Raw genomic sequence first — 24,309 nt, 5'->3', positions numbered from 1 at the left:
TTCTGAGAATCGAATGGCATGAAATTAGAAATCAATAATAACAGGAAAATGTTTCAGAAACTCAAAAATATGTGAAAATAAAACAACACACTCCTAAAGAACCAGTGGGTCACAGAAGAAATCAAACAGGAAATCAGAAAACATTCTGAGGTAAATGAAAATAAAGATACAACGTGTGGAAATTTATATGCAGTAGTAGCAGAGCTTAGATGCACACATATAACTGTAAATGCCTATATTAAGAGAGAAGGAAGATCTCAAGTTAAAAACCAACCTTCCACCTGAAGACACTGGAAAAAGAGCAAACTAAACCTAGAAAATAATAAAAATTATAAGGTAATACTATGAACAATGAACCCTCAAAAATGAAATTAAGAATACTGTTCCATTCACAGTAGCATCAAAAAGAATACTTGGAATAAATTTAACAAAGGAAATATAAAACTTTTTTTTTAATGTTTGTTCATTTTTGAAAGAGACCGCATGACCGGGGGAGGGGCAGAGAGGGAGACACAGAAACTGAAGCAGGCTCCAGATTCTGAGCTGTCAGCGCAGAGCTTGACACAGGGCTCAAATTCACAAACCATGAGATCATGATCTGAGCCGAAGTCAGACACTTAACCAGCTGAGCCACTCAGGCACCCCAAAATATTTTTGAAAGAAATTAAAGATAGTCTAAATATATAGAAAAATACCCCATGTTCATGGATTGAAAGACTCAATGTTGTAAAGATGACATTACTCCCCAAACTGATTTACAAATTGAGCACAGTCCCACCTGACTCTTTGTAGAGATTGACAACCTGATTCTAAAATTCATATTTTGTAGTTGCAAGGAATCCAGAATAGGCAAAGCAATACTGCAAAAGGACAAATTCAGAGGACTCACGTTTCCTGATTTCAGAGGGACTACAAAGCAACAGTGACCAAAGCATTTTACTGGTATAAAGATAGACACATAGAACAATGGAAAATAGGGGCATCTGGGTGGCTCAGTCGGTTGAGCGTCGGACTTCAGCTCAGGTCATGATCTCACAGCTCGTGAGTTCGAGCCCCCCGCCAGGCTCTGTGCTGATAGCTCAGAGCCTGGAGCATGCTTCAGATTCTGTGTCTGCCTCTCACCCTGCCCCTAACCTACTCTCATTCTGTCTCTGTCTCTCTCAAAAATAAATAAACATTTAAAACAATTCAAAACAAAACAATGGAATAGAATCGAGAATCCAGGTATAAACCCATACATCTGTGCTTAACTGATTTTCAACAAGGGTGCCAAGACCATTCAGTGGGGGAAAATAGTCTTTTTAAGAAATTGTGCTGTGACAGCTGGAGAGCCACATACAAAGAATGAGGTTGAACTTCATACCACATATTAAAAAAAAATAACTCAAAAATCAAAGACCTAACTGTAAGAAGTAAAACTATAAGAAGACATAAGGGTAAATACTCATGATGTTGGATTTGACAAAGGATTCTCAAATATGACACCAAAAGTGCAAGCAACAAAAGGAAAAAATAGATGTTCTGCTTCATCAAAATTTAAAACTTTTGTGCTTCAAAGGACACTGTCAAGAAAGTGAAATGACAACCCACAGAATGAGAGAAAATGTATGTAAACCCTATGTCTGATAAGCAACTTGTATGTAGAGTATATAAGAACTTTTACATTACAGTTCAGTAAGATGACAACGAATAACAACCCAGGTTAAAAATGGACAAAGCATCTGAATAGACATTCCTCCAGAGGTTATACAAATAGCCAATAAGCACATGGAAAGACGCCTGACATCATTAGTTATCCGGGAAATGCAAATCAAAACCACAATGAAATACCACTTCACACCCACTAGGATGGCTAGACTCAAAATGTCAGCATACTAAAAAAATCTTTGAATTTAAACACTTTTAAAAGGGTGAATTGTATGGGATGCGAATTATGTCTGAAGCTGTTTTATAAAATATATAGTCATGTTACATATTAATAATTTCTTGATATCAGTAAAAACAAATTTCCAATTATCTCATAAATTTATTATTGTTCATTTGTTTCAAATAAGATACTTCTACACAGTGTGATTGATTCATAAAATCTTTTAAGTCTCTTTTAATCTACAAGTTCCCTATTTTAGTTCCCTCTTTATGTCTTTTTTTCACCTTGCTATTTGTTAGTTTTAAAAAACAAGTTTTTTGTCCTATGGAGTTTCTCATAATCTAGATTTTGCTGTTTGCATTGCAGTGGTATAGTTTAACATGTTCCTGTCACCGCTGTATTTCTTGTGAATTGATAGTTGGGTTTAAAGTTTTGTTCAGTCTTTTTTACTGCCTTTGTCAAGTTGTAAACCATTGATCAATACCTCTTCATTTGGGGGTGGGGGTTGCAAAATGGTTATCTTATACTTCTGATATTCCTTCATTTATTAGCTGGAACATTTCTAAAGAGAAGCCTCCTTTCATATTGTTTGATTATCCAAAAATACCATTTGTATTGAAAAGCCAGGATAAATGGCTTATTCTTTCCTGTTTTTTAAAACCAGTTTTCAAAATAATTATTTGTTTCAATAGCATCTTTTAAAGGTGACAAATTAGCTTTGCTTTTGTTTCTAGTGTTAGATGAGCTCATGAATCTAAACCTGTTTCATGTGTTTATTAAAGAAGCTATCTTTAAAAGCCTCTTTGCTGTCTGTTAAGATGTTCCAGGTAGACATTTACTGGCCCAGAAATGCAATCAGCCATTTCTCTAAAGAGCCATGATTCTTTTTAGTGGGAAATGGAATTTGGAAGCCAGTCTAGGTGCTAGAGGTATTCATTATGAGTTCATACTGATACTTTTAATTCAAATTTAAGATTTTATAAATTCTAATTGCAACTTTTTATTTACCTTCGACCCTTGATAATAAATACATATAGATACAGTACTTTATATAGCCAGACCAGATAGAAATAAAATCTATCCATTCACATATTTCAAAGACACTTCTGTGTATATTATGCTAGATACTAGACAGGATCAAAAAATAAATTAGATACCATAAAGTGTTTTCACTAAATCCTTTTGTTCTGCCTGCCCCAAGCTTCTCACAGCTTGCCTTCACATTCTTTCCTACATGTTCTTTAGATGTCTTTAGTTCTAACAAAATCAATAGAATGAGATTCATCAGTGACTTACATAGGTCCAGCCCTAACCTCTTCCCTGAACTCCAGATCAGAATGGGCAATTTCATATATAAATTTATACAAATATTCCTCTCAAAAGTTTTTCAAATTTAGTATGTCTAAAACCAAAATATTCTTTCTGTTCATCATTAATCCCTACCAAAACCATTCTTCTTTCATTCTCTATCTTGTTTGGTGAAAACACCATCTGCTCAGTCACCCCCATGTCGTAGACCTAGAGTCAGATTCTTCTCTCCTAGCTACTCCCCTACCTGATCCCTGATAGGAAATCATGCCTAGGTCGTTTTGCCTCCCAAATATTTCTTAGATGTATTTTCTCTATCCTCGGTGCTTTATTTTATCATATACTCATACTGTTAACGATAGCTACCCTCAAATCTACCCTCTGAATTGCCATCAGAATAGCCAAAAAAAAATGTAGCTATAACTATACTACTCCCCAATGGCTACTCATACCTATTGAATAACATCTCATTAGGTCCTTAGCAGTGGCATAAACAAACATAAGTGCCTTGAGCAAAGCAATATCCCAAGTCTCGATTTCCTCTGTAAAATCGGATTATCATTTTACGTCATATGTGATAACATGTTTAAAGCTCCTACTGTTAACATCTGCTACAGAGTAGATAGTCACCTGGTATAGACAACTTCATATATTTCCAGCTGGATATTCCTTTTCTTAGAGGCATCTTAAAATCAGTGTCCCTTTCCGTAACCTTCTTTCTTTGATTGGTTTTAATTAGGATATAGGAATGAAATGAAATTATCTCAGCTCAGTTTTCACATAATGAAAACCTTGTTAGTATCATTGGGAGAGGTAGTGTCCAGTTTTAAATGTGTCAATATTTAAACATGCAAATTCTTATTAAATATTAAGTTTTCCCATCTTCCCAAATTAGTTTTAAGATTAGCAGTCTTCATCACTTTTTCTTTTATCATTTTAGGCAGCCATCTCACTTTATATGCTAAGAGCTACTCCATTTTAATCTCAAATCCGCTGATAATTTTTATCAGCCAATCTCTAAATCAAAATAAACATAATTCAAGATATGATCTGTGTCATAAATAGAGTAGACATGAAATTTGATCTCCATTTCACTTCTATTCTGACTTTTTCTGGAGGTAATAATAGTAACTAACATGTATTGGATGCTTACTTAATACCAGGAATTGTGCTAATTTAATCCTCTTGACTGTCTTGGAAGTGTGATTTCCATTATTCCTTTTACATATGAGCAAACAAGAATAGAGAGATGAAGTAACTTGACTGAGATTTAATTCCTTACTTACAATTGGAAGAGTCAGCATTCAAAACCTAAGATTTGTCTAACTTAAACCTTTTTTTTTTCTACAACTAGGCTATATACCTTATTTGTCAAAAACATTTCAACCCAACTGCAAAATGACCACATAGGATTTAGCAACTACTGCTTACTGCTTTCATAAGCATGTATGCTATTCATCAGGGATTTGGAATAAAAGGGAGGGGTGGGCAGGAAGGAAACTATTTCTGAATTACTAAAATTGCAAACTATAACACAAATACATTTTATTACTTTTAAGTGCTGCATGAATTCTACATTAGTATAAATTGGAATTAAGTAATATTTTATTCAAGAATTTTGAATGAGCTCTTAATCTATAACTACATACATATTCATATACGTATACACATGGGAAAATGAGAAGTTTCTTTAAAAGAATTACGTAATTGATAAAAATTTCAGGTTATACTCTCTGGCTTCCAAAGTATCCATATTATGGATGACTTTTTCAAATAGTGTAGTTTCATCATAAGTTTTGTCACAATATATGATATTGCAGTATTTCCAAAATATGTTAGTCCATGTCATTTTTTTATTATAGAATTTATCGTGAGACTCAGTTTCCACAGACATGTATTGGGAGATGCATATCATAAATGCATGGTATACAAGGCATTTCCCAGTCTAATCTTCATCTTCCTCTCTTCCCATACAGCTAGCTATATCAGGCTTTGTAGTTTATATGTGTAACCATTACATTGAACAAGCATAACTTGTGGAAGCTACCCATAATCCATTTTATTTTTGTCTTCCATTGTCCATTTAAGTGTATTCTGTGGTGTTGAGTTCTTCCTTCGGCTCCTTGAAGGGCAAGTCTTTTCTGGTTACTTTCAGGAATTGACTATTTTCAAGAACGAATAAACTTAACTCCAAGTTAAAGGATTCCCTCCTTTCCCACCTCAGTTGTACCATAGGCCTATAGTGAAATGTGAGGTTTGTTTGGCTTCCTTTTTCTTTCGGTTTTTCTCCTCTTTGTCCTTTTATTCCTCTTCATTTGCTAACTGGTTTCTGGCCTCTTCAGGTTGAGAGAGGCAAGGGTTGAGTAAGAATAAAAGATCTTTAATAGTAGTAAAAGCAGCAGCAGCAACTAATATTTAATACAACATTTATTTTCTGCTAGGGACTGTACATATATTAGACCAGTTAATCCTCAGAAATCTCTGAGGTGGATTCTGTTATCCCTTTTTTTTACTGTTGAAGAAGTTAAAAGCACAGGTTAGTGACTTGCCTAAGGTCACCAGCCTACTGAACATAAAGGCAGTGCCAGGATGCAAACCCAGCACTCTGGCTCCATAGTCCCTTCTCAACCACTCTACTGTATTGCTTTTATATACTGTTGGGAGATGATAAGCATACTTCCTAGTCTTGGCCAGACTTTAAATCAGATCTACCCTTTAGATTTTTTTCAAGTGTGACATACATTTTCCATAGACCGAAGACAAAGAGCAAACATGTCTCAACCCATTTGCCTTGCAGAAGAGTAGGAGGGAGTAGGATGGGGTTTGGAACTCAAAGCACACTGATGACTGTCTGCAAAAATCCTTTTGTAACATTTAACTCTTTGAACATTGTAGGTGAATATAACTCAAAGTTGAAAGACTGTTTTCTACTACCTTATTGCATAGGTGGACTTGCATCTCACTTTGGCCAGCAGTATCTGAGGCCTCTACCCAAACCAAGATTGAAATGGTTTCATTTTAAGACCCCCATGCACGTGCTCTCCAAATGCCATTTAATTCTCTGCCTTCGACATCTTTGTTCATGCAGATAGTCCCTGGATTAAGACTATGTCACTTGCTCTGAAGGCATGTGCTTTCCTCCCTGAACCACATGATCCCAATCAAACCAAGCACTCTTTATAGCCAGGCTTTTAAAGAAGGCAGTTTACTATAGTTCAGCAAATCAAAGAAAAACTTTATATATAGTCTTCCCATTTTCTTTCTCTCCATTTCATTCCTATGAGAGAAATCAGCAAGTATGTTAAACATTAAACAGTGGTTTGCTTAGACCAGTTTTAGCTGCTTAGTGTGTCGTGGTTATTTGACTTTGGGAATGGTGTATAAAGTAGATTTGTATTTGAACTCATCTTTGATAATGGTCAGATAATTACTTCAGTGGCCTTGCCTGGCTATCTTGACAAAGGGCTTTATGACTTTTATCCTTTCTGTTATCAGACAAGAAAGAGTCTCAGATTGAACCTTTTGTCTTCCCATGTTAGAATATTCAGTGGCCTTATATTTATTCAACTGGAAATCTTTAGGTTTTTTCTTTTCTTTTTTCTCCTTCACATACACATTTATCTGCATAGAACATTCAAAGGGATGTTTATGGGATTGTTTGATGTTTGAACTGACATTGCCTTCTGCATGCTCACATTTTTTTAAAACTTTTTATTTTAATTCCAGTATAGTTGACATACAGTGTTATATTAGTGTCAGGTGCATGCTCACATTTAGAATGTCATACGGTGCCCGTTAACGTTTGCCAATACAATGCATAGATTGCACAGGGAGGCACATCATGATGGTGGGCAGTCATTGAGATCACTGTGTGATCCCATGATAGCCTGGAACTCCTTTCAAATGCTTTATCACCTGGAAGAATTCTACTTTCATTAGGCCCTATCCTCAGTGATGCCTCTTCTGCCTTGTACATTCAGAATTATTTCATTTGTTGCTTTCACTGATGTATGCTGCACACCTTTTGTACCTTGGTTAGGAACATGTCTTTTTCATGAGGCCTGTTAGCTTATTGAGGTCAAAGACAGTGTTTTATTTGTACTTGTGTACCTCCCTTCATGTAATAAAGTGTCTCACATCTCTTGAATCCACTATTAAGGTTTCAATAATGTGAATAAAATTGGTTATAATTTGACTATTAGAATCCTGATTCAGTCTTACTAATACTTGTGCCCAAAACAAGGAGGTAAAAATAGTAAAGTTATGCTCAGTTATAATCCTACCATACCTGCCATATTGTGTACAGTTCTGAAAAACACTTTTTTTTTTTTTTTTTTCCCCTGAGAGAGAGAGAGCTGGGGAGGGACAGAGGGAGAGAAAATCTTAAGCGGGCTTCATGCCCAGCACAGAGCCCAACGCAGGGCTTGATCCCATGACCCTGGGGTTATGACTTGAGCTGAAATCAAGAGTTGGACGCTCAACCGACTGAGCCACCCAGGCACCCCCCTGGGAACCAGTCTTAAAGGAACATTAAAAAGTGAAGATTGTTGACAGCAAGGAGAGCAAGCAAATTTTAAGGAGCATTTAAAGGGACTAGGGATCTTTGAAGAAGAGAAATCATAGGAAAGAATGGAATGTGATTGCCATCTTCATTTTTGAAGGCTTTTTCAAGGGGAAGGAAAAAGTAGACCTACTCTGTATGACTTCGTAGTTTTAACCAAGAGTACCTGAAACCCTGGTTTTGTAGCAGTATGCTGGAGTTTTGTTTTTTGGGTTTTTTTTAAGAAAAATTTTTTTAATGTGCAAAAAAAAAAATAAAACCAGAGGGAATAAATATCCATACTCCTACCAATGATTCCTTTGAAGATGATGAACATTCCATTTGAATATGATACTTTATTCTGTATACAGTTTCAGAAGGATCTGTATACAGTTCCTTTAGGGAACTCATGAATCTCAGGTTAAGACCTCATGTTCTCTTGCGTTGTATGTGTGGCATAGATACAAATACTCTTTCATCACGTTTTTCACTAAATATACAATAATAACTACTATTGAGTGTTCACTCTATGTCAGTAATTGTGCATTCATTTAATACTCAGAAGCAAACATTTTTCCAGGTCCATTAAAGATTCATCATCTCTAGCATCTTTTAAAATTGATGGTTGTATTTTTGAAGCATTTGAAATCTTCTTTTATCTAGAGACAACTTACAATAAGTATTTCTCCAAATTGGCTTTGTTTTGCATTTATTTCAGTACTAACAGTAAAAAAAAAAAGTTATTTATCACAGATAAAATGACTGATGTACATTGTTGATATTTTTTTACACTGGAAAAGTACTGTGATCTAAGAGTCAGAGGATCCAGATTGTCGCTTTGGTTGTCATTCATTGGTCACATAACTTTTCTGAGCATTAGCTTTCTTATCTTTACTAAGGGGATAATATAAGCCTTCCTGACTTCACATAGAGGGTGTAAAAAGAGGTTAGGGAGAAAGTGCTGTAAAAACTGAAGCGTTATTAGATGTGCTAATTTAAAACTATTTGAGAGTATCAGTTTTTTGTATTTTTTTTTTTTAATTTTTTTTTTTTAATGTTTTTTATTTATTTTTGGGACAGAGAGAGACAGAGCATGAACGGGGGAGGGGCAGAGAGAGAGGGAGACACAGAATCGGAAACAGGCTCCAGGCTCCGAGCCATCAGCCCAGAGCCTGACACGGGGCTCGAACTCACGGAGCGTGAGATCGTGACCTGGCTGAAGTCGGACGCTCAACCGACTGCGCCACCCAGGCGCCCCTCAGTTTTTTGTATTTTTAGTAAATAAATGTGAAATCTTGTCAAGGCAAAACTAACTTCTTTTTTTAAGGGAAAATCCAATCAACTGATTGATTTCTAACCATTTTTTAAAATAAATTTACTTCCAGAAAGTTTGTTTCATTGTATTGGTAATATAAATAAATTATTAATGTATTAGTAATATAAATAATACAACAATAATAACTGGTTTCATTTGTTGAGCATTCACAAAGTGCCAAATGCTGTGCTAACCACAGTATATATTGTTTCATTTAATCCTGTAATAACCATGGAGGAATTGTTGAGGAAAGAATCCAGACCTATCACATTCTAAAACTTGAAGTCTTAACCACCTATATTTATTCACTTCATAGCCTAAGAGAGGCAGTATATATATAGCATTGATGTTAAGAGGGTAAGCTGTGGAACCAGCCTGTCTGGATTTGAATCCTGGCTCTGCCACTTAATAACTTTCTGACTTTAGCAAGATAGTTAACCTTTTTCTGTTAAACAGGGGTAATGATGTACTTCTTGACAGAGAGATGACAGTCAACTAAATTATCAAATGTGAAGCATTTAGAACAGTGTCTGACATATAGAAAGCACTCTTTAATTGTCTTATATACAAACTATTATTATTTAAAACTATCCAGCTCCTTTAAACATTAGCTCACAGACTCCACTGATAGGAGAGTTTGGGGGAATGTTAGAGAAAATAATATATTCTCTACCTTGAACTTTCTCACTACCATCCTTCAGCTTTTTTATTTAACGCAGTGGCTACATGAAAATAAAGTAAGCCACCTTCTATTTCAACCACTAAACTATCAATTAATGCTTATTTTATATATTTTTTAGGACATTTCTGATTCATTTGCATCCTTGAAGAGCATCTGTAGAAGAGGAAGGAAAAGATGGGTGTGAAAACATTTACTCATAGCTCCTCTTCCCACAGCCAGGAAATGCTTGGAAAGCTAAATATGCTGCGAAATGATGGACATTTTTGTGATATCACTATTCGTGTCCAGGACAAAATCTTCCGGGCACATAAGGTGGTACTAGCAGCTTGCAGTGATTTCTTTCGCACCAAACTTGTAGGCCAAGCAGAGGATGAGAACAAGAATGTGTTGGATTTGCATCATGTTACAGTAACTGGCTTTATACCCCTTTTAGAATATGCGTACACAGCCACTCTGTCAATTAACACAGAAAATATCATTGATGTTCTAGCTGCAGCCAGCTATATGCAAATGTTCAGTGTTGCTAGCACCTGCTCAGAGTTCATGAAATCAAGCATTTTATGGAATACACCCAACAGCCAATCAGAAAAGGGTCTAGATGCTGGACAAGAAAATAACTCAAACTGCAATTTTACTTCCCGAGATGGAAGTATTTCTCCTGTGTCTTCAGAGTGCAGTGTGGTAGAAAGAACCATTCCTGTCTGCCGAGAATCCCGGAGAAAGCGCAAAAGCTACATTGTTATGTCTCCTGAAAGTCCTGTGAAGTGTAGCACGCAGACAAGTTCTCCCCAGGTATTGAATTCTTCAGCTTCCTACTCAGAAAATAGAAATCAACCAGTTGACTCTTCTTTAGCTTTTCCCTGGACTTTTCCTTTTGGAATTGATCGAAGGATTCAGCCTGATAAGTCTAAACAGGTAGAAAATACCCGGACTTTAGAATTACCCGGCCCATCTGAGACAGGTAGAAGAATGGCTGATTATGTGACTTGTGAGAGCACAAAAACTGCCTTGCCACTGGGTACCGAAGAAGATGTCCGGGTCAAAGTAGAAAGGTTAAGTGATGAGGAAGTCCATGAGGAAGTGTCTCAGCCTGTCAGTGCATCTCAGAGTTCACTGAGTGATCAGCAGACAGTGCCGGGAAGCGAACAAGTTCAAGAAGACCTTCTGATTAGTCCACAGTCTTCCTCTATAGGTATAATGTCTTCTGTGTGTTTCATGATGTTTTTTTGTGTTTTTCAAGTCAATATGAGCATTTTTAAGTATCTTTTAGATCAAAGTTTTGTGCTGGATCCTGTAGGAAACATTAAAAAGAATAAAACATGATAACTGGATTTTTTTAGATGCTATTAGTACTTTTTTTTTTTTTTATAAGTTATGGATTGGGAACAAGAGAGAATAGTTAAACGATTTCTGATGAGATAAAGGCAGATTATGTTATATATGAATTGTGAATTATTTTCAATGCAAAATATACCAGTTTTTAAAAATCCAGTTAGTGTTTTATTCTTTCTCAAAATATTTACTGAAAACTTACCATGTGCCAAACGTTGGGGATACATGATAAAAAAGACATAGTCTCTGCAACTGAGGATTTAATAGTCTAATTGAGAAAGCAGATGTGTAAATCTAGCACTAGGCTGGAGATATGAACAAAGTGTTAAGGCTTCACCACAAAAAGAGCAAGTTAACACTAATATATTCGAGATGTATTTTAGTAAGTACAAGTTTGCCCAGGAAAGGGAATGACATTTCTTTGAAAATGAATAAAAGCACAGAGGTGTGGAAGACCTTTGCATGTTTGGTGAGTGGCAAATTCAGTGCAAAATAATGTGAATAAAGTATGGAAGCCTTCAAGTATTGGAAATAATGAGAGAAGACAAAATGAGCAGTTGAGCATATTGTGAAGAGTCTAAACACAAGCTTCAGTTAGGATTGCATTCAACTGCAGATAACAGATCCCTTCAAAGTGGCTTAGACCAAACAGGATTTTATTTTTATCACATAAAGTGTTCAGAAGTAGGAAGTCCAGGACTGGTATGGTGGCTTTACAGTGTAATCATTGGCCTAGGTTCCTTGTATATTTGTATCCCTTGTATATTTATAATCCACCATCCTTAGTTGGTCAGTTTCATCGATAAATTTATTGCTTCATGGTTACATGATGTTTGCTTCATCTTTAGCCTCATATTCTAGTAAGGGGCAGTGCTTGTGTCAGAAAAGCACAGATGTTCCCAGAAATCCCTAAAAAGCTTCTGCCAGATTATGTCATGTGGTCTTCCCTAGCTATAAGGGAATTTGAGAAGATGTATATTCACTGGGTATATAACTGCCTCAAACAAAATTGGAGAATGGATATTGTGTGCAACTAGCAGTGTCTGTCACAGCTAGGCCATTTAAGTTTGAATTTTATCCTAGTGGTAATAAGGAGTCTACCTTAAAGGGAATAAAAATAACACATTTACAGATAGTTGGGAAAATTAATTTAGTATTGGTATGCAGTGGAGGTTGGCTAGACAGAGACGGTCTCAGAAACCAGTTACACTAGTTGTTTTTGTATGAATGAAGATGCTTAGAGTAAAACTATAAAGATAATGGATATTAAGAGATTGAGAGACTTCATAAAGGGAGAATCATTACTACCTGATGATATTGAATATAGGGATTGAGGGAATGGGAAAGGTTAGAGACCTCTAGGTGACTAGAAAAATAGTGATAACATTTTAAGTTCATTGATTTTTGTCATAATTTTTCATATTATCTAAATAGAAATGTCTTATTATAATTAATCTTTTACAGTTACTTTTTCTTAGTGAATGGTACAAAAAATATTGGTAATTATGTAATGGGTAGGAGTCTATGAAATTCAGTTACTATAACTTGAAAATCATTGGAAGAAGGTGGGAACCTAGTTTTAAGAATAAGCCAACAAGGTCAATTTGGTTAATTGGGTGATGGTCCAAGTAATGTTATGCTACAAAGCAGTTGAAAAAGGAAGATTGGTGAAATCAAGACTGAAGATTTCCAGTTTCGGTTTTTTGTTTTTGTTTTCTTTTTTAACTTTTTGTTTTTAATGTTTATTTTTGAGAGAGACAGACATACAGAGTATGAGCAGGGGAGGGGCAGGGAGAGAGGGAGACACAGAATCCGAAGCAGGCTCCAGGCTCCAAGCTCCGAACTGTCAGCACAGAGCTGGATGTGGGGCTCAAACCCATGAATCACGAGATCATGACCCTAGCTGAAGTCACACTTAACTAACTGAGCCACCCAAGCGCCCCTGAGTCTTTTTCTTTTAGCAGTGACTGAATGAATCTCAAGGAAAAAATATATGTAAGAGCTAAAACCAAAGGACTGATCCTTAAGAAATAGCTATCTTCAGGGAGAAAAGAAAAGCCAATAAAAAATAATAAAGAGGATTTCTCCAAAAGATTGGAGAACCAGGAATGCTCTATTAACTTTGTTGATTTCTTGAATTTTGACCCACTCTATGAATTTCCCAGTGTTGCCACAACAAAGTGTACCACAACTGGATTATTTTAAACAACAGAAGTTTATTCTTTCGTAGTTCAGAAGGCCAGAAGTCTGAAATCAAGGTGTCAGCAAGGCCGTGCTCCTTTGAAGGCTGTAGAGGATTTTTTTGCCTCTTTGCAACTTCTGGCAGTTACTAGTACTTGCTGTTCTTCAACTTGTAGTTGCACCCCCCTGAGTTATACCTGTCTTCATGTGCCTTCCTTGTGTTTTTGGCACCAAATCTCCCTTACCTTACAAAGACACCATTTCTTGTATCAGGGCCCCCCTACTCAGGATGACCTTGTCTAACTTGATTACATCTGCAAAGACCCTATTTCCAAATAGGGTCACATTCCTAGGTATTGGGGGTTAGGACTTGAATATATCTTTTTTAGGGAGACACAGTTCTACCCACAGCACCAATTAAAGATCATATTCCTGAATTTGGATCAAGTCATATTTTTCTTTTCTTTTTTATTTTTTTTAATTTTAAATCCAGTATAACTATCATATAGTGTTATATTGTTTCAGGGGTACAATATAGTGATTTACCAATCCGTACATTACATGATGCTCATCATGATACGTGTACTCTATTTTTGAGAGAGAGAGCACAAGCAGGGAAGGGGCAGAGGGAGAGAGGAAGACGCAGAATCTGAGACAGACTCCAGGCTCTGAGCTGTCAGCAAAGAGCCCGACGGGGGGCTCAAACTCGAGAATGGTGAGGTCATGACCTGAGCTGAAGTCGGACACCCAACTGACTGAGCCACCCAGGCGCTTCAGGTGATACGTGTACTCTTAATTCCCTTTACCTATTTCACTCAAACTACCTCTCCACCTTCCCCGTGGTAACATCAGTTCTCTATATTTAAGAGTGTTTTCGGTTTTCCTTTTTTTTTTTCTTTGTTTTGTTTCTTAAATTCCACATATGAGTGAAATCATATGGTATTTCTCTCTCTTATTTCACTTAGCATTTTACCCTCTAGGTCCATCCATGTTATTCCAGATGGTGGGATTTCATTCTTTTTTAATGGCTGAGCAGTTTTGATTGCTTTGTGTGTGTATATGTGTACACACATATACACACACTACATCTTTATCCATTCATCTGTTGATGGACATGAGTCAAGATAGTTTTGAAGGGTTCAAGTGAACACACATTCAGTAATGTATTTGATGGCAGGAGATGTTAGCTATATGTTCATGAGTTTTTGTTAAATTACTAGTCTTTAATCCTCAACATTTTCTGAATAATTAACTATTTAATGAATATTACTGTTTTTAAGTGTATTTATTTACTTAGCAGGGGAGGGGCAGAGGGGGATAGTAGAGAGAATCCCAAGCAGGGTCCATGCTGTCAGCACAGAGCCTGACACGGGGATTGATCCCATGAATCAGGAGATCATGACCTGGGCCAAAATCAAGAGTTAGACATTCAACCAACTGAACCACCCAGGTGTACCTGAATATTACTGTTTTAATCGTTTATCTGAGAACTTAGAAACCAAATATTAATATCTTGCTAACTAGGCATGTGAAATAGTCTGATTTTATCACTCTCAAGTATATCTAATCAGTTCAGATTTTGCCTTTCTATCTTACTAACATGATTAAGAGAAGTTAGGAACTTCAGTAGAATATACCTATCAGTTATATAATTTACTTCCAATATATACTCTCAAAGATGTAGACTCTATTTTGAAGCTGACATGTGAGTAACTATGATCTGAATATCATATAGTCAAATAATCTAAAAGCTGTTTTCCTTGCCTTCATAGTAAATGTAGTAATCACTCTCAATTAACCTATCTTAACTTCAAATCTATACAATAAAACAAAGCCTTACAGTAAAGTTAAATTGCTATAGTAGGCAGTCAAAATATGTGGGCAGAAATGTCCACCAGTGGATGAATGGATAAAGAAGATGTGGTGTGTATATATATATATACTCGGCAGTCAAAAAGAGTGAAATCTTGCATCTACATGGATGGAACTGGAGGGTATTATGCTAAGTGAAATTAGAGAAAGACAAATATCATATGACTTCACTCATATGAGGAATTTAAGATACTAAACAGATGAACATAAAGGAAGGGAAGCAAAAAGAATATAAAAACAGGGAGGGGGACAAAACAGAAGAGACTCTTAAATATGGAGAACAGAGGGTTGCTCGAGGGGTTGTGGGGGGGGGGATGGGCTAAATGGCTAAGGGGCATTAAGGAATCTACTCCTGAAATCATTGTTACACACTGTATGCTAACTAACTTGGATATAAATCAAATAATAAATAAGTTAAAAAATTAAAAAAAAATAAAGTATGTAGGCAGGAGTAAGGAAAAATGTTTATAGTACTTTTTTTTCCATATTCCGTAAGAATACTTCATAAGAGTATTTACTTTTACTTACTAATTTATTTAAAGAAGATATCTAAAAGTAGTTTGTCTTTCCTAGGGACTGAGAATATAATATTTAATACATCCATTATTACAAAATTCTGAAGTAATAATTTGATTATCCATGAAATTAATCCATATAGGATTTTACTTGTTCTTTTAAGTTCCTTTTATTGCCAATTGCACAGCATAGGGTTGTAAAATCGGATATCCCCAGTTTAGAGAATCAATAAATACAGCAATAAAAGAGAAAAAAGACTACTAAATTTAGGTTGGGTCCTGGTACTCAAAAAGGTGGTCATCAATATCTGGTATAGTTTAAGAAAAAATATAAGTGAGAAAGAATTCATAATATGGCTTTTTAATTATTTGTCTTGAAGTATCATCTTTATGTATCAAAGACAAAATAAATAGTACTATAAAGTCCACAGTTTGCTATGTTAAAGGAATTCAGTTTTTCCTAAATTTTAAAATCTGCCATTAAAAGTAAAGTGATTGTTACAGGGGTCAGTTAGAATATTGAGAGGTAATGTGACATTTTTCTCAGCAGTAGTGAATAAATAATTAGTTTGAAGTGGGCAGGTAGAATTACAACACTGAACATATAGAGAAGTCGTATAACTAGTGATTAAAAATTAGAATTTGGAGTCAGACAGATCTAGATTCTGTTACTGGTTTCTGCCACTTAATAGATGTGTGACTTTGAGCAAGTCCTTTAACCTCACTGAGTTTCCATAACTATAAGGTGAGGATAGTAATACCTGTCTATTAAGTGTGTCAGTGCCTTCCAACAAAAGACCACCAGGAACATACCGTAGTTGAACAGTTTGATGTGGTAGTTTTAAAATCTGAAAATCCCTAACAGTTACCCCAAATACACAAGGTAAATTAGTGTGCAGCAGGCACCTGTAAACCCTATGTTCACATAAGAAGTAGTATCCTAGTGGTGGGAGTTTGGGGAACATAAATATCATTCATTACAACAGAAGTGAGTCAGTTTTATGTCCCTTAAAATGAACAAATTCCTTGGGGCTCCTGGGTGGCTCAGTCGGTTAAGTGTCCAACGTCAGCTCAGGTCATGATCTCACAGCTCATGAGCTCGAGCCCCACATTGGGCTCTGTGCTGACAGCTCAAAGCGTGGATGGAGCCTGCTTTGGATTCTGTGTCTCACTCTCTCTGCCCCTCCCTGGTGGGGAGTTTGGGCTAATATAAGTTTCATTCATTATGACAGAAGTGAGTCAGTTTTATGTTCCTTAAAATGGACAGATTCCTTGGCTAAAGTTAAAACAGTTTCTGCAAACTAGGCTGAAGTGTCTCCGAAGAGAACAAGCTCTGACTATCAGAAACAGGATAGCCCCAGTGTTAGTGTGTTTCTGATTGAATAGGCCTTGATGATGGGATTGTAATGACATCAGCAGAAGCATTTTGATGATGTCAGATCAAGGAACATTTTTTTCACAAGGCTCAGAGCTGAGATATAATATGATACAATGGGCCATTAAAAGAGAAGCTACCTTCTGACATATTTAAAGGAATATTAAATTTTTTCAGATCAGACAGAGGATAATGGATTCAGTGATCTGTTAAATTTAAAATAGTAGCTAAAGGGGCACCTAGGTGGCTCAGTTGGTTAAGCCTCCGACTTTGGCTCAGGTCATGATCTCATGGTTTGTGAATTCAAGCCCCGCACTGGGCTCTGTGGTTGCTGTCAGTGCAGAGCCTGCTTCAGATCCTCTGCCCTCCCTCCCCCCCCCCCCAACTCTCTGGACCTCCCTCACCCGTGATCTTTTTCTCTCCCAAAAAAATAAATAAATAAACTTAAAAAAAAAAGGGTAGCTCTGGTCCGGAAAAACCTATGAGTTTTGTTTTTCCTTAAGTGACAAAATGAGATCTTAGGGAGTCAAAAACAATAGGATAAAGATGAGAAATCACATTAGTTGTAATAGACAGGACTGGTGGTGATTAGTAATAAAGGGATCGATAGAAAAGACTACTGAAGAATCAGAAAATTAATCTTGGAAAAAGCTGTTCATTTTTGAAGTCTGTATCTTCTGGAGAATCCCTCAGAAGGAACGGATGTATAGTAGTTTGAAGGATGTGATGTATGTCGTTCTAAGTTAGGAAATGTGAATCTACTGAACAACACCTTGAAATTTTACTGCTAAATCAGTTGTTAATACCTTATCAATTCCTTTCTACGTGATACTCAGTGACAAATTTCTCTGGTGGCATCTTTTCCAGAAGAACAAAACTCTCCACAGATTTTAAATCATTCAGAAGCTTCTTTGGTGAATGTTTTCAAAATGCAGCTCGTACTTGTTTGTGATAAAGTTGCAAATCTCTTAAAGTATATTCATTCATATCAGCTGGGAAAAGGTTAGAACCTAAGATTTAAACTGAAATTCCCACTTGTAAAAGGTAGTCTGTTATTAACTCCTAAGGAGATAACTTGTGGGTCCAAAAAAGGATTTATCTTACTGCTATCAAGGCTCTTCTGCTATCAAGTATTACCATACTTAGGGCTGTGGAAGTCTGAGGGTTTTTAAGTGCTTTGATGATTATAGTTTTAGAATCCATTTACTCCCTTGTTTTGTTTTGTTTTGTTTTGTTTTGAGGTAAGAAAACAGTAAACATGGTATTCAATTTTTTTAGCATTCCACTTGTGGGGTTCTTTGCCCCGTTTTTTTGGTCTGTTAAAACTTTTAATTTAGACCAGGGATATTTTCTTTTATTATTAATATTCAGGTATAATTGATGTACAGCATTATATAATCATGTGATATTTGCATGTATTGCAAAGTGATCACTGCAGTATGTTTAGTTAACATCTATTACCACGCATAGTTACATAATTTTTTTTCTTGTGATGAGAACTTTTAAGACCTCTCTTAAGCAATTTTCAGATGCACAATGTAGTATTAACTATACTCACCATGCTGTACGTTACCTCCCCATGACTTAATTATTTTATACTGGAAATGTATACCTTTTGACCACCTTTACCTATTTCTCCCACCCTGCCAACCCTCTGCTTCTGGCAAGCATCATCTTTTCTCTTCTCTGTTAATTATGAGCTCAGTTTGTTTAAATTCCACATATAAGTGAGCCTGGTGGCTCAGTCAGTTAACTGTCCAACTCTTGATCTGACAGCGCAGAGCCTGCTTGGGACTCTCTCTCTCCCTGTCTACTCTTTACCTACTCATTCTCTCTATCTCTCTCTCTCTCTCTCTCAATAAAAACATTTTAAAAAATATAAGTGAGATCATACAGTTATTTGTCTTCCTCTGATTTCACATAGCATAATGCTGTGTCAGTCCATGTTGTCACAAATGACAAGATTTCTTTTTTTTTGACTGCTTAATATTTGTTCTCCTCATTTTTCTTGAAGTTTGTGGATGATAAGGACAGTGGAGAGTATGAGTAAGATATAAAATTTATGGAATTCTTCAGTAATAATACTAGTGAATGTGTGGTCCCGTTACTAGAGAATAAATTGGGATTTCCCCACTCAGGAATACAAAATCTAGTAATTTTTCCCCACCGTTACAGCATAGCTCTTTAGCATTGTAAGCCTCAGTCTGCCCTAAAAATAAACAATAACCAGAACAAACTGATTGCTCATTTGGAGGTATTTAAAAGTGTACTTCATTGTTTGGTCTGTAGCCATGCTTTTTTTTTTTTTTCTTTTTTAAGGAACAGGACATCCTGTATTTTTTTTTTTTTTAATGTTTATTTTGAGAGAGTGAGTGAGCAAGCAAAGGAGGTGCAGAGAGAGAGAAAGACAGAGGATCCCCAGCAGCCTCCGTGCTGTCAGCACAGCCTGATGCAGGGCTCGAACTCACAGACCATGAGATCATAACCTGAGCTGAAACCAAGAGTTGGACACTTAACCAACTGAGCCACCCAGGTGCCCTGGTCTATATCCAGGTTTTACCAGGGTTGTGTCAGTGACAGCAAAGGCACACATTGGAAATATCCACAGCAGTGCCTTTTAAAATCCCCACTCCAGTGTTCCATGGTGTTGATGCATCTCAAGTGAACAGTCTTGTTTATGTCAGAAGCTCCCCCCAAAATGGCCACTTGCAGCTCCAAATTGTCATTGGTAGAATTGTGTCAGCTGAGAGATAAGTGTACTCGTTGGTGTTACAGAGAAGAAACATAAAGGAAGCAGATGTTTGACCTAGAAGAGATGGCAGTTTTGGATTGAGACAACCCGTTGAGAATTATGATGGTCCATAAGAATAATGCTTGTGTAACTTTTTATTTCAGGGCTTGGCTAAAGGACAGTTGTCATTGATCAGGAACCAGACAAAACCTGATTCTGGGCATATGAAAGTAAGCAGAGCAGTGTTCAGGGAAACAAAGACAAAATTGAAAAAGTATTTATATGGTTTTCCCTTTTTAAAACCTCTTCATTGAAAAAAGTTTTCTTTTCACTGAAATACAAACTTACAAAGGGGCACCTGGGTGACACAGTAGCTAAGTGTCCAACTCTTGATCTCAACTCAGGTCTCTATCTCAGGGTCATGAGTTTAAGCCCTGCATTAGGCTCCATGCTAGGTGTGAAGCCTACTTAAAACAAAAGAAGAGAAAAAGAAATACAACTTACATATAAAATTCACCCATGAAAGCGTATACTTCAGTGGCTGTTAGTATATTCACAAAGTTGTGCAACAGTCTAAGTTTATAACCTTAGACTGTTTATAACCCCCCCCCCCACAGTCTAAGTTTATAACCTTTTATTTTATTTTACTTTATTTTATCATTTTATTTTATTTTTGAGAGAGAGAGAGAGAGAGCACAAGCAGAAGGGGGACAGAGAGAGAGAGAGAGCACGAGAGAATCTGAAGCAGGCCCCAGGCTCCAAGCTGTCAGCTCAGAACCAGACGCAGGGCTCAAACCCATGAACCATGAGATCATGACCTGAGCTGAAGTCAGATGCTTAATGACTGAGTCACCCAGGCACCCCCCCCCAAGTTTATAACATTTTCATCACCCTAAAAAGAAACCCTGTTAAACCATATAACTCTTAGCCGTGACTCCCTCCTAGTCTCACCCTAGCCCTAGGCAAATGCAAATACACTTTCTATAGATTTGCCTATTCTAGATATTTCATATAAATGGGATCATGCAATATGTGGTCTTTTCTGACTGGCTTCTGTCACTTTCTGTAATATTTTTGGGTTTTTTTTTTTTTTTGTCTTTTTTTATGTTTATTTTTGAAAGTGACTGCATGAGTGAGAGAGGGGACAGAGTATGCTAAACAGGCTCCTTGCTGACAGCAGAGAGCCCGATGTGGGCCTCAAACTCTAGAACCATTAGATCATGCATGACCTGAGCCAAAGTCAGACTGAGCCATCCAGGCAGGTGCCCCTATATTTTCAGGGTTCATCTATGTCATACCTCTTAGATTTTTGAAAAGTTTTTTCTAATCAGAGATCTTCTGAACTCAGCCACCAGGGCCAGTTCAGATGGACTAATCACCATCCTCATTATAATCTCATCCTCTTTTAGACAGGAGTCAGCACACTAGACAGATTATAGGAGCAGGAAGGCTAGCAAACAGTTTGACCAAGAAACAATGACAGATTTGATTAGATAACCAAAATATTCTCAAAAGGTTTTCTGGAAAATGAACCCACCACTGAAGGACTTTAGTGTGAAATATTTGAGCTCAATTCATAATGAACTTACCTCCCAGCCAAGGGCAGGTTGCACCTCAAAAAGGATTTTAGATGTACACTCTGTTAACAAGATGCCCAGTGCAAGACAGCAAGAACTTCAGTTGAATCTTCACGGGTCCTCCATTTCTGCCAGTGCCCAGTTGCCAGAGACTACCAGAAGCACAACTATAATTAGCAGGTTGAGTTTGTTGCTCAGTTGCAGCATAGGAGATCACATACCTTGGGGTTCTTAGGACTTCTCAGTAAGAGGGTGTTAGAAAGGGCTTAGAGGATTTGGCTTGTGTTAGGTGACTTTAGGAAGGATTTGTGGAAGTGGGGTTTGCTCAGGACTGGTGATATCAGTAAGCAGGGAAAGCTGTGATTGTATATATATATTTTTAAGTTTATTCTTTTTTAATAAGAATACCCACCCAACATGAGGCTCTACACCCAACATGAGGTTCGAACTCGTTCATGATCAAGAATCGTGTGCTCTTTTTACTGAGCCAGCCTGACACCCCTGTGATTGTGTATCTTAACAAATATCTAGGATTGCAGACTAATGTGAACCTAAAGCAGCAGTGACTTTTATTAACTAGAGAGGGGAATGTTTGATTTTTTCGTGATTGCCAAATGACCTTGTTTTTGGCTCTGCTGAAACAAAATTATGTGTTTTGTCTCAGACCATTGTGACCTGGTCTGATGTTGGTGTTCTGTGTGAGTATGTCCAACATAAAGCACCAGGATCTAGCTGTGAACACCAGGCCCATTCCTAAGTGTCAGTGTCAGGCCAGTTCCTGGATGTTAGGGGCTGCTTTTCTATTTGTCAGTTGAATGGGATAAAATCTGTATAACATTTGGAAGAATGGCTGGCATGTGGTAAATGTTCAGTAGCGGATGGCAACTGTAGTTATTTTTCACCACCAGGAGAGTTTTTGTGTCTTGGGTAGCAGCAAAAAACTGGAATCCGTTTGATGCGACAGAAGCTATCATACAGTACTTACTGGTGGAAGAGAACAGAATCTCTCCATAAGATAACCCCTACCATAGAAAGCTGGATTGTCTCTGTAACAATCTGCTTTACTTTTTCATAGGGTGAGAAGGTTCTTTCTGTTCAGAATTCTTAGCCTTCATTACCACTGCAAGCAGAATCGCTATAGTATAGAAAGAAAACTCCATCTTAAGAATTCAAGAAATAATTCAAGAATTCAAGAAACAGGGACACCTGGGTGGCTCAGTTAAGCATCTCTCTTTTGATTTTGGCTCAGGTCATGATCTCACAGTTGTGAGATCAAGCCTTGCATCAGGCTCCATGCTCAGAGTGGGATTGTCTCTCTCTCTCTCTCTCTCTCTCTCTCTCTCTCTCTCTCTCTCTCTCTCTCTTTCTCTCTCTCTCTCAGCCCCTCCCCCACTCACCATAAATAAATAAATAGAATAATTTTTAAAAACATAATTTATGAAACATCACCATACTTCAAGGAAAGTAATATTGCATGTATATTCTGTTGTTAAATTGATTCAATTAAATTCCAGTTCATATGATTACTTGTGTTATCACTGGCAGAAACTTTAACCTCAGGAAAAAGATTTTTGTCAATAGTTACATAAGTGATACAGCACTATTTATGTGTCAACAGTATAGATAGAATTCTTAAAGTGTGCTTTAACTCTTCATTTAACTTGTGGTAGTTTTTATTTTTATCTTTTAGTGTATTAATAACCATGGGCAAGAGGACAATGTCCTCTGTTTTAAGAGGAAACATCTACTGGATGTATCTTATACTGCATTTTAGTTCTTTTTGACCAGCATTTTAAGCAAACTCTTGACAATGCTAGAATCAGTCCAGAGCAGAGTGGGTTTTATTTCCACCTCACCAAGACTGCACTACCTCCTAGAAGTAGTGTAATCTGATTGTGAGGAGCAAATGTCAGATCAGTCTTCCTGACTTGCCCTAGTCACAACCTCCAGTCTTTTTTTGCAGTCTTTGCCTGTAACCTTTAATATTGCCAGCACTCTGAATAACTGCAGAATACTACTATAAAGTAGATTTTTCTGTGTGTGTCCATGGTGATCAGGTCCAAATACTGGGAATTTTCCAGTTTTTATCCTAGGACAGATTGAATTGTTAATGTTTAGTTCCCTTTTCTTTAAGGAAAAAGTGAGAATGGGGAAATATTGACAAGTGAACGTTTCTTAAACAGAATCAACAATATCAGGTCTCCTAAACTGTATTAAAAACAAATCAAAAAGGGATACCTGGGTGGTCGACTTCCACTCAGGTCATGATCTCTGGGTTCATGAGTTTTGAGCCCCACATCAGGCTTGCTGCTGTCAGCGCTGTTGCTTTGTATCCCCTGTCTCCCTCTCTCTCTGCCCCTCCCCCACTTATGGATGCATGCTCTCTCAAAAATAAATCTTAAAAAAAAAAATCAGAAGGATTTGGAATAAGTTGGATAAGTAGGCATAAGGAAAAGCGTAAACATCTTTGATAGTAAGGGAAAGAGAAAAAGACAAGGCAGGCACTGGGGCGCCTGGGTGGTTCAGTCATTTGAGCCTCTGACTCTTGATTTCAGCTCAGGCCATTATCTCAGGGTTGTGGAATTGAGCCGCATGTCGGGGCTGAGCATGAAACCTGCTTGAGACTCTCTTATCTGCCCCTTTACCACTCACACACCTGTGTGTGTGTGCGCTCGCTCTCTCTCAAAAAAAGAAAAAGAAAAAAAGGCATGTGCAGAAATGCTAAACACACCAGTAAGGGTGAGGTTGAGGGGTGAGGAGGAGGTGTGCAGGAAGAATATGGATACAGTTAGGGATGAATGTAAATACACATAGTCCTGTCTCCTTTCAAAAATTTTATCAGTGTATTAGAACATAGTATAATAATTGGTGTTCTTGATGATTGCTATGAGTCATCAAGAAACAAATTAGTATTCTTTTTTTAAGAAGTCAAGGCAAATTGTCACAAATTTTCTAGCACAGATCCCTTACTAAAGTAAGTTTGGATGCCTCAAAAGGGATTAGGTTATGTATTT

At 37.0% G+C, this 24,309-nt stretch overlaps 1 protein-coding gene across 3 annotated transcripts in view; it reads left to right on the top strand.

Annotated features, from left to right (window-relative positions):
- The window catches only part of ZBTB44 (zinc finger and BTB domain containing 44), a 71,760-nt gene that overhangs the window by 29,463 nt on the left and 17,988 nt on the right, over positions 1-24,309 (top strand). For 2 of the 3 annotated variants that reach the window (XM_058687326.1, XM_058687327.1), the window contains exon 2: positions 9,831-10,904. The exons of the other annotated variant lie outside the window; for it this stretch is intronic. In XM_058687326.1, coding sequence (XP_058543309.1) covers positions 9,887-10,904 — 1,018 coding nt within the window. In that variant the 5' untranslated portion in view covers positions 9,831-9,886. The remainder of the gene's footprint in view (positions 1-9,830; positions 10,905-24,309) is intronic. 3 annotated transcript variants of the gene reach the window in all.

The sequence above is a fragment of the Neofelis nebulosa genome, chromosome 10 (genome assembly GCF_028018385.1).
Source record: "Neofelis nebulosa isolate mNeoNeb1 chromosome 10, mNeoNeb1.pri, whole genome shotgun sequence".
In the NCBI taxonomy this organism is placed as follows: domain Eukaryota; kingdom Metazoa; phylum Chordata; class Mammalia; order Carnivora; family Felidae; genus Neofelis; species Neofelis nebulosa.
This window is presented reverse-complemented; position numbering and strand designations above follow the sequence as displayed.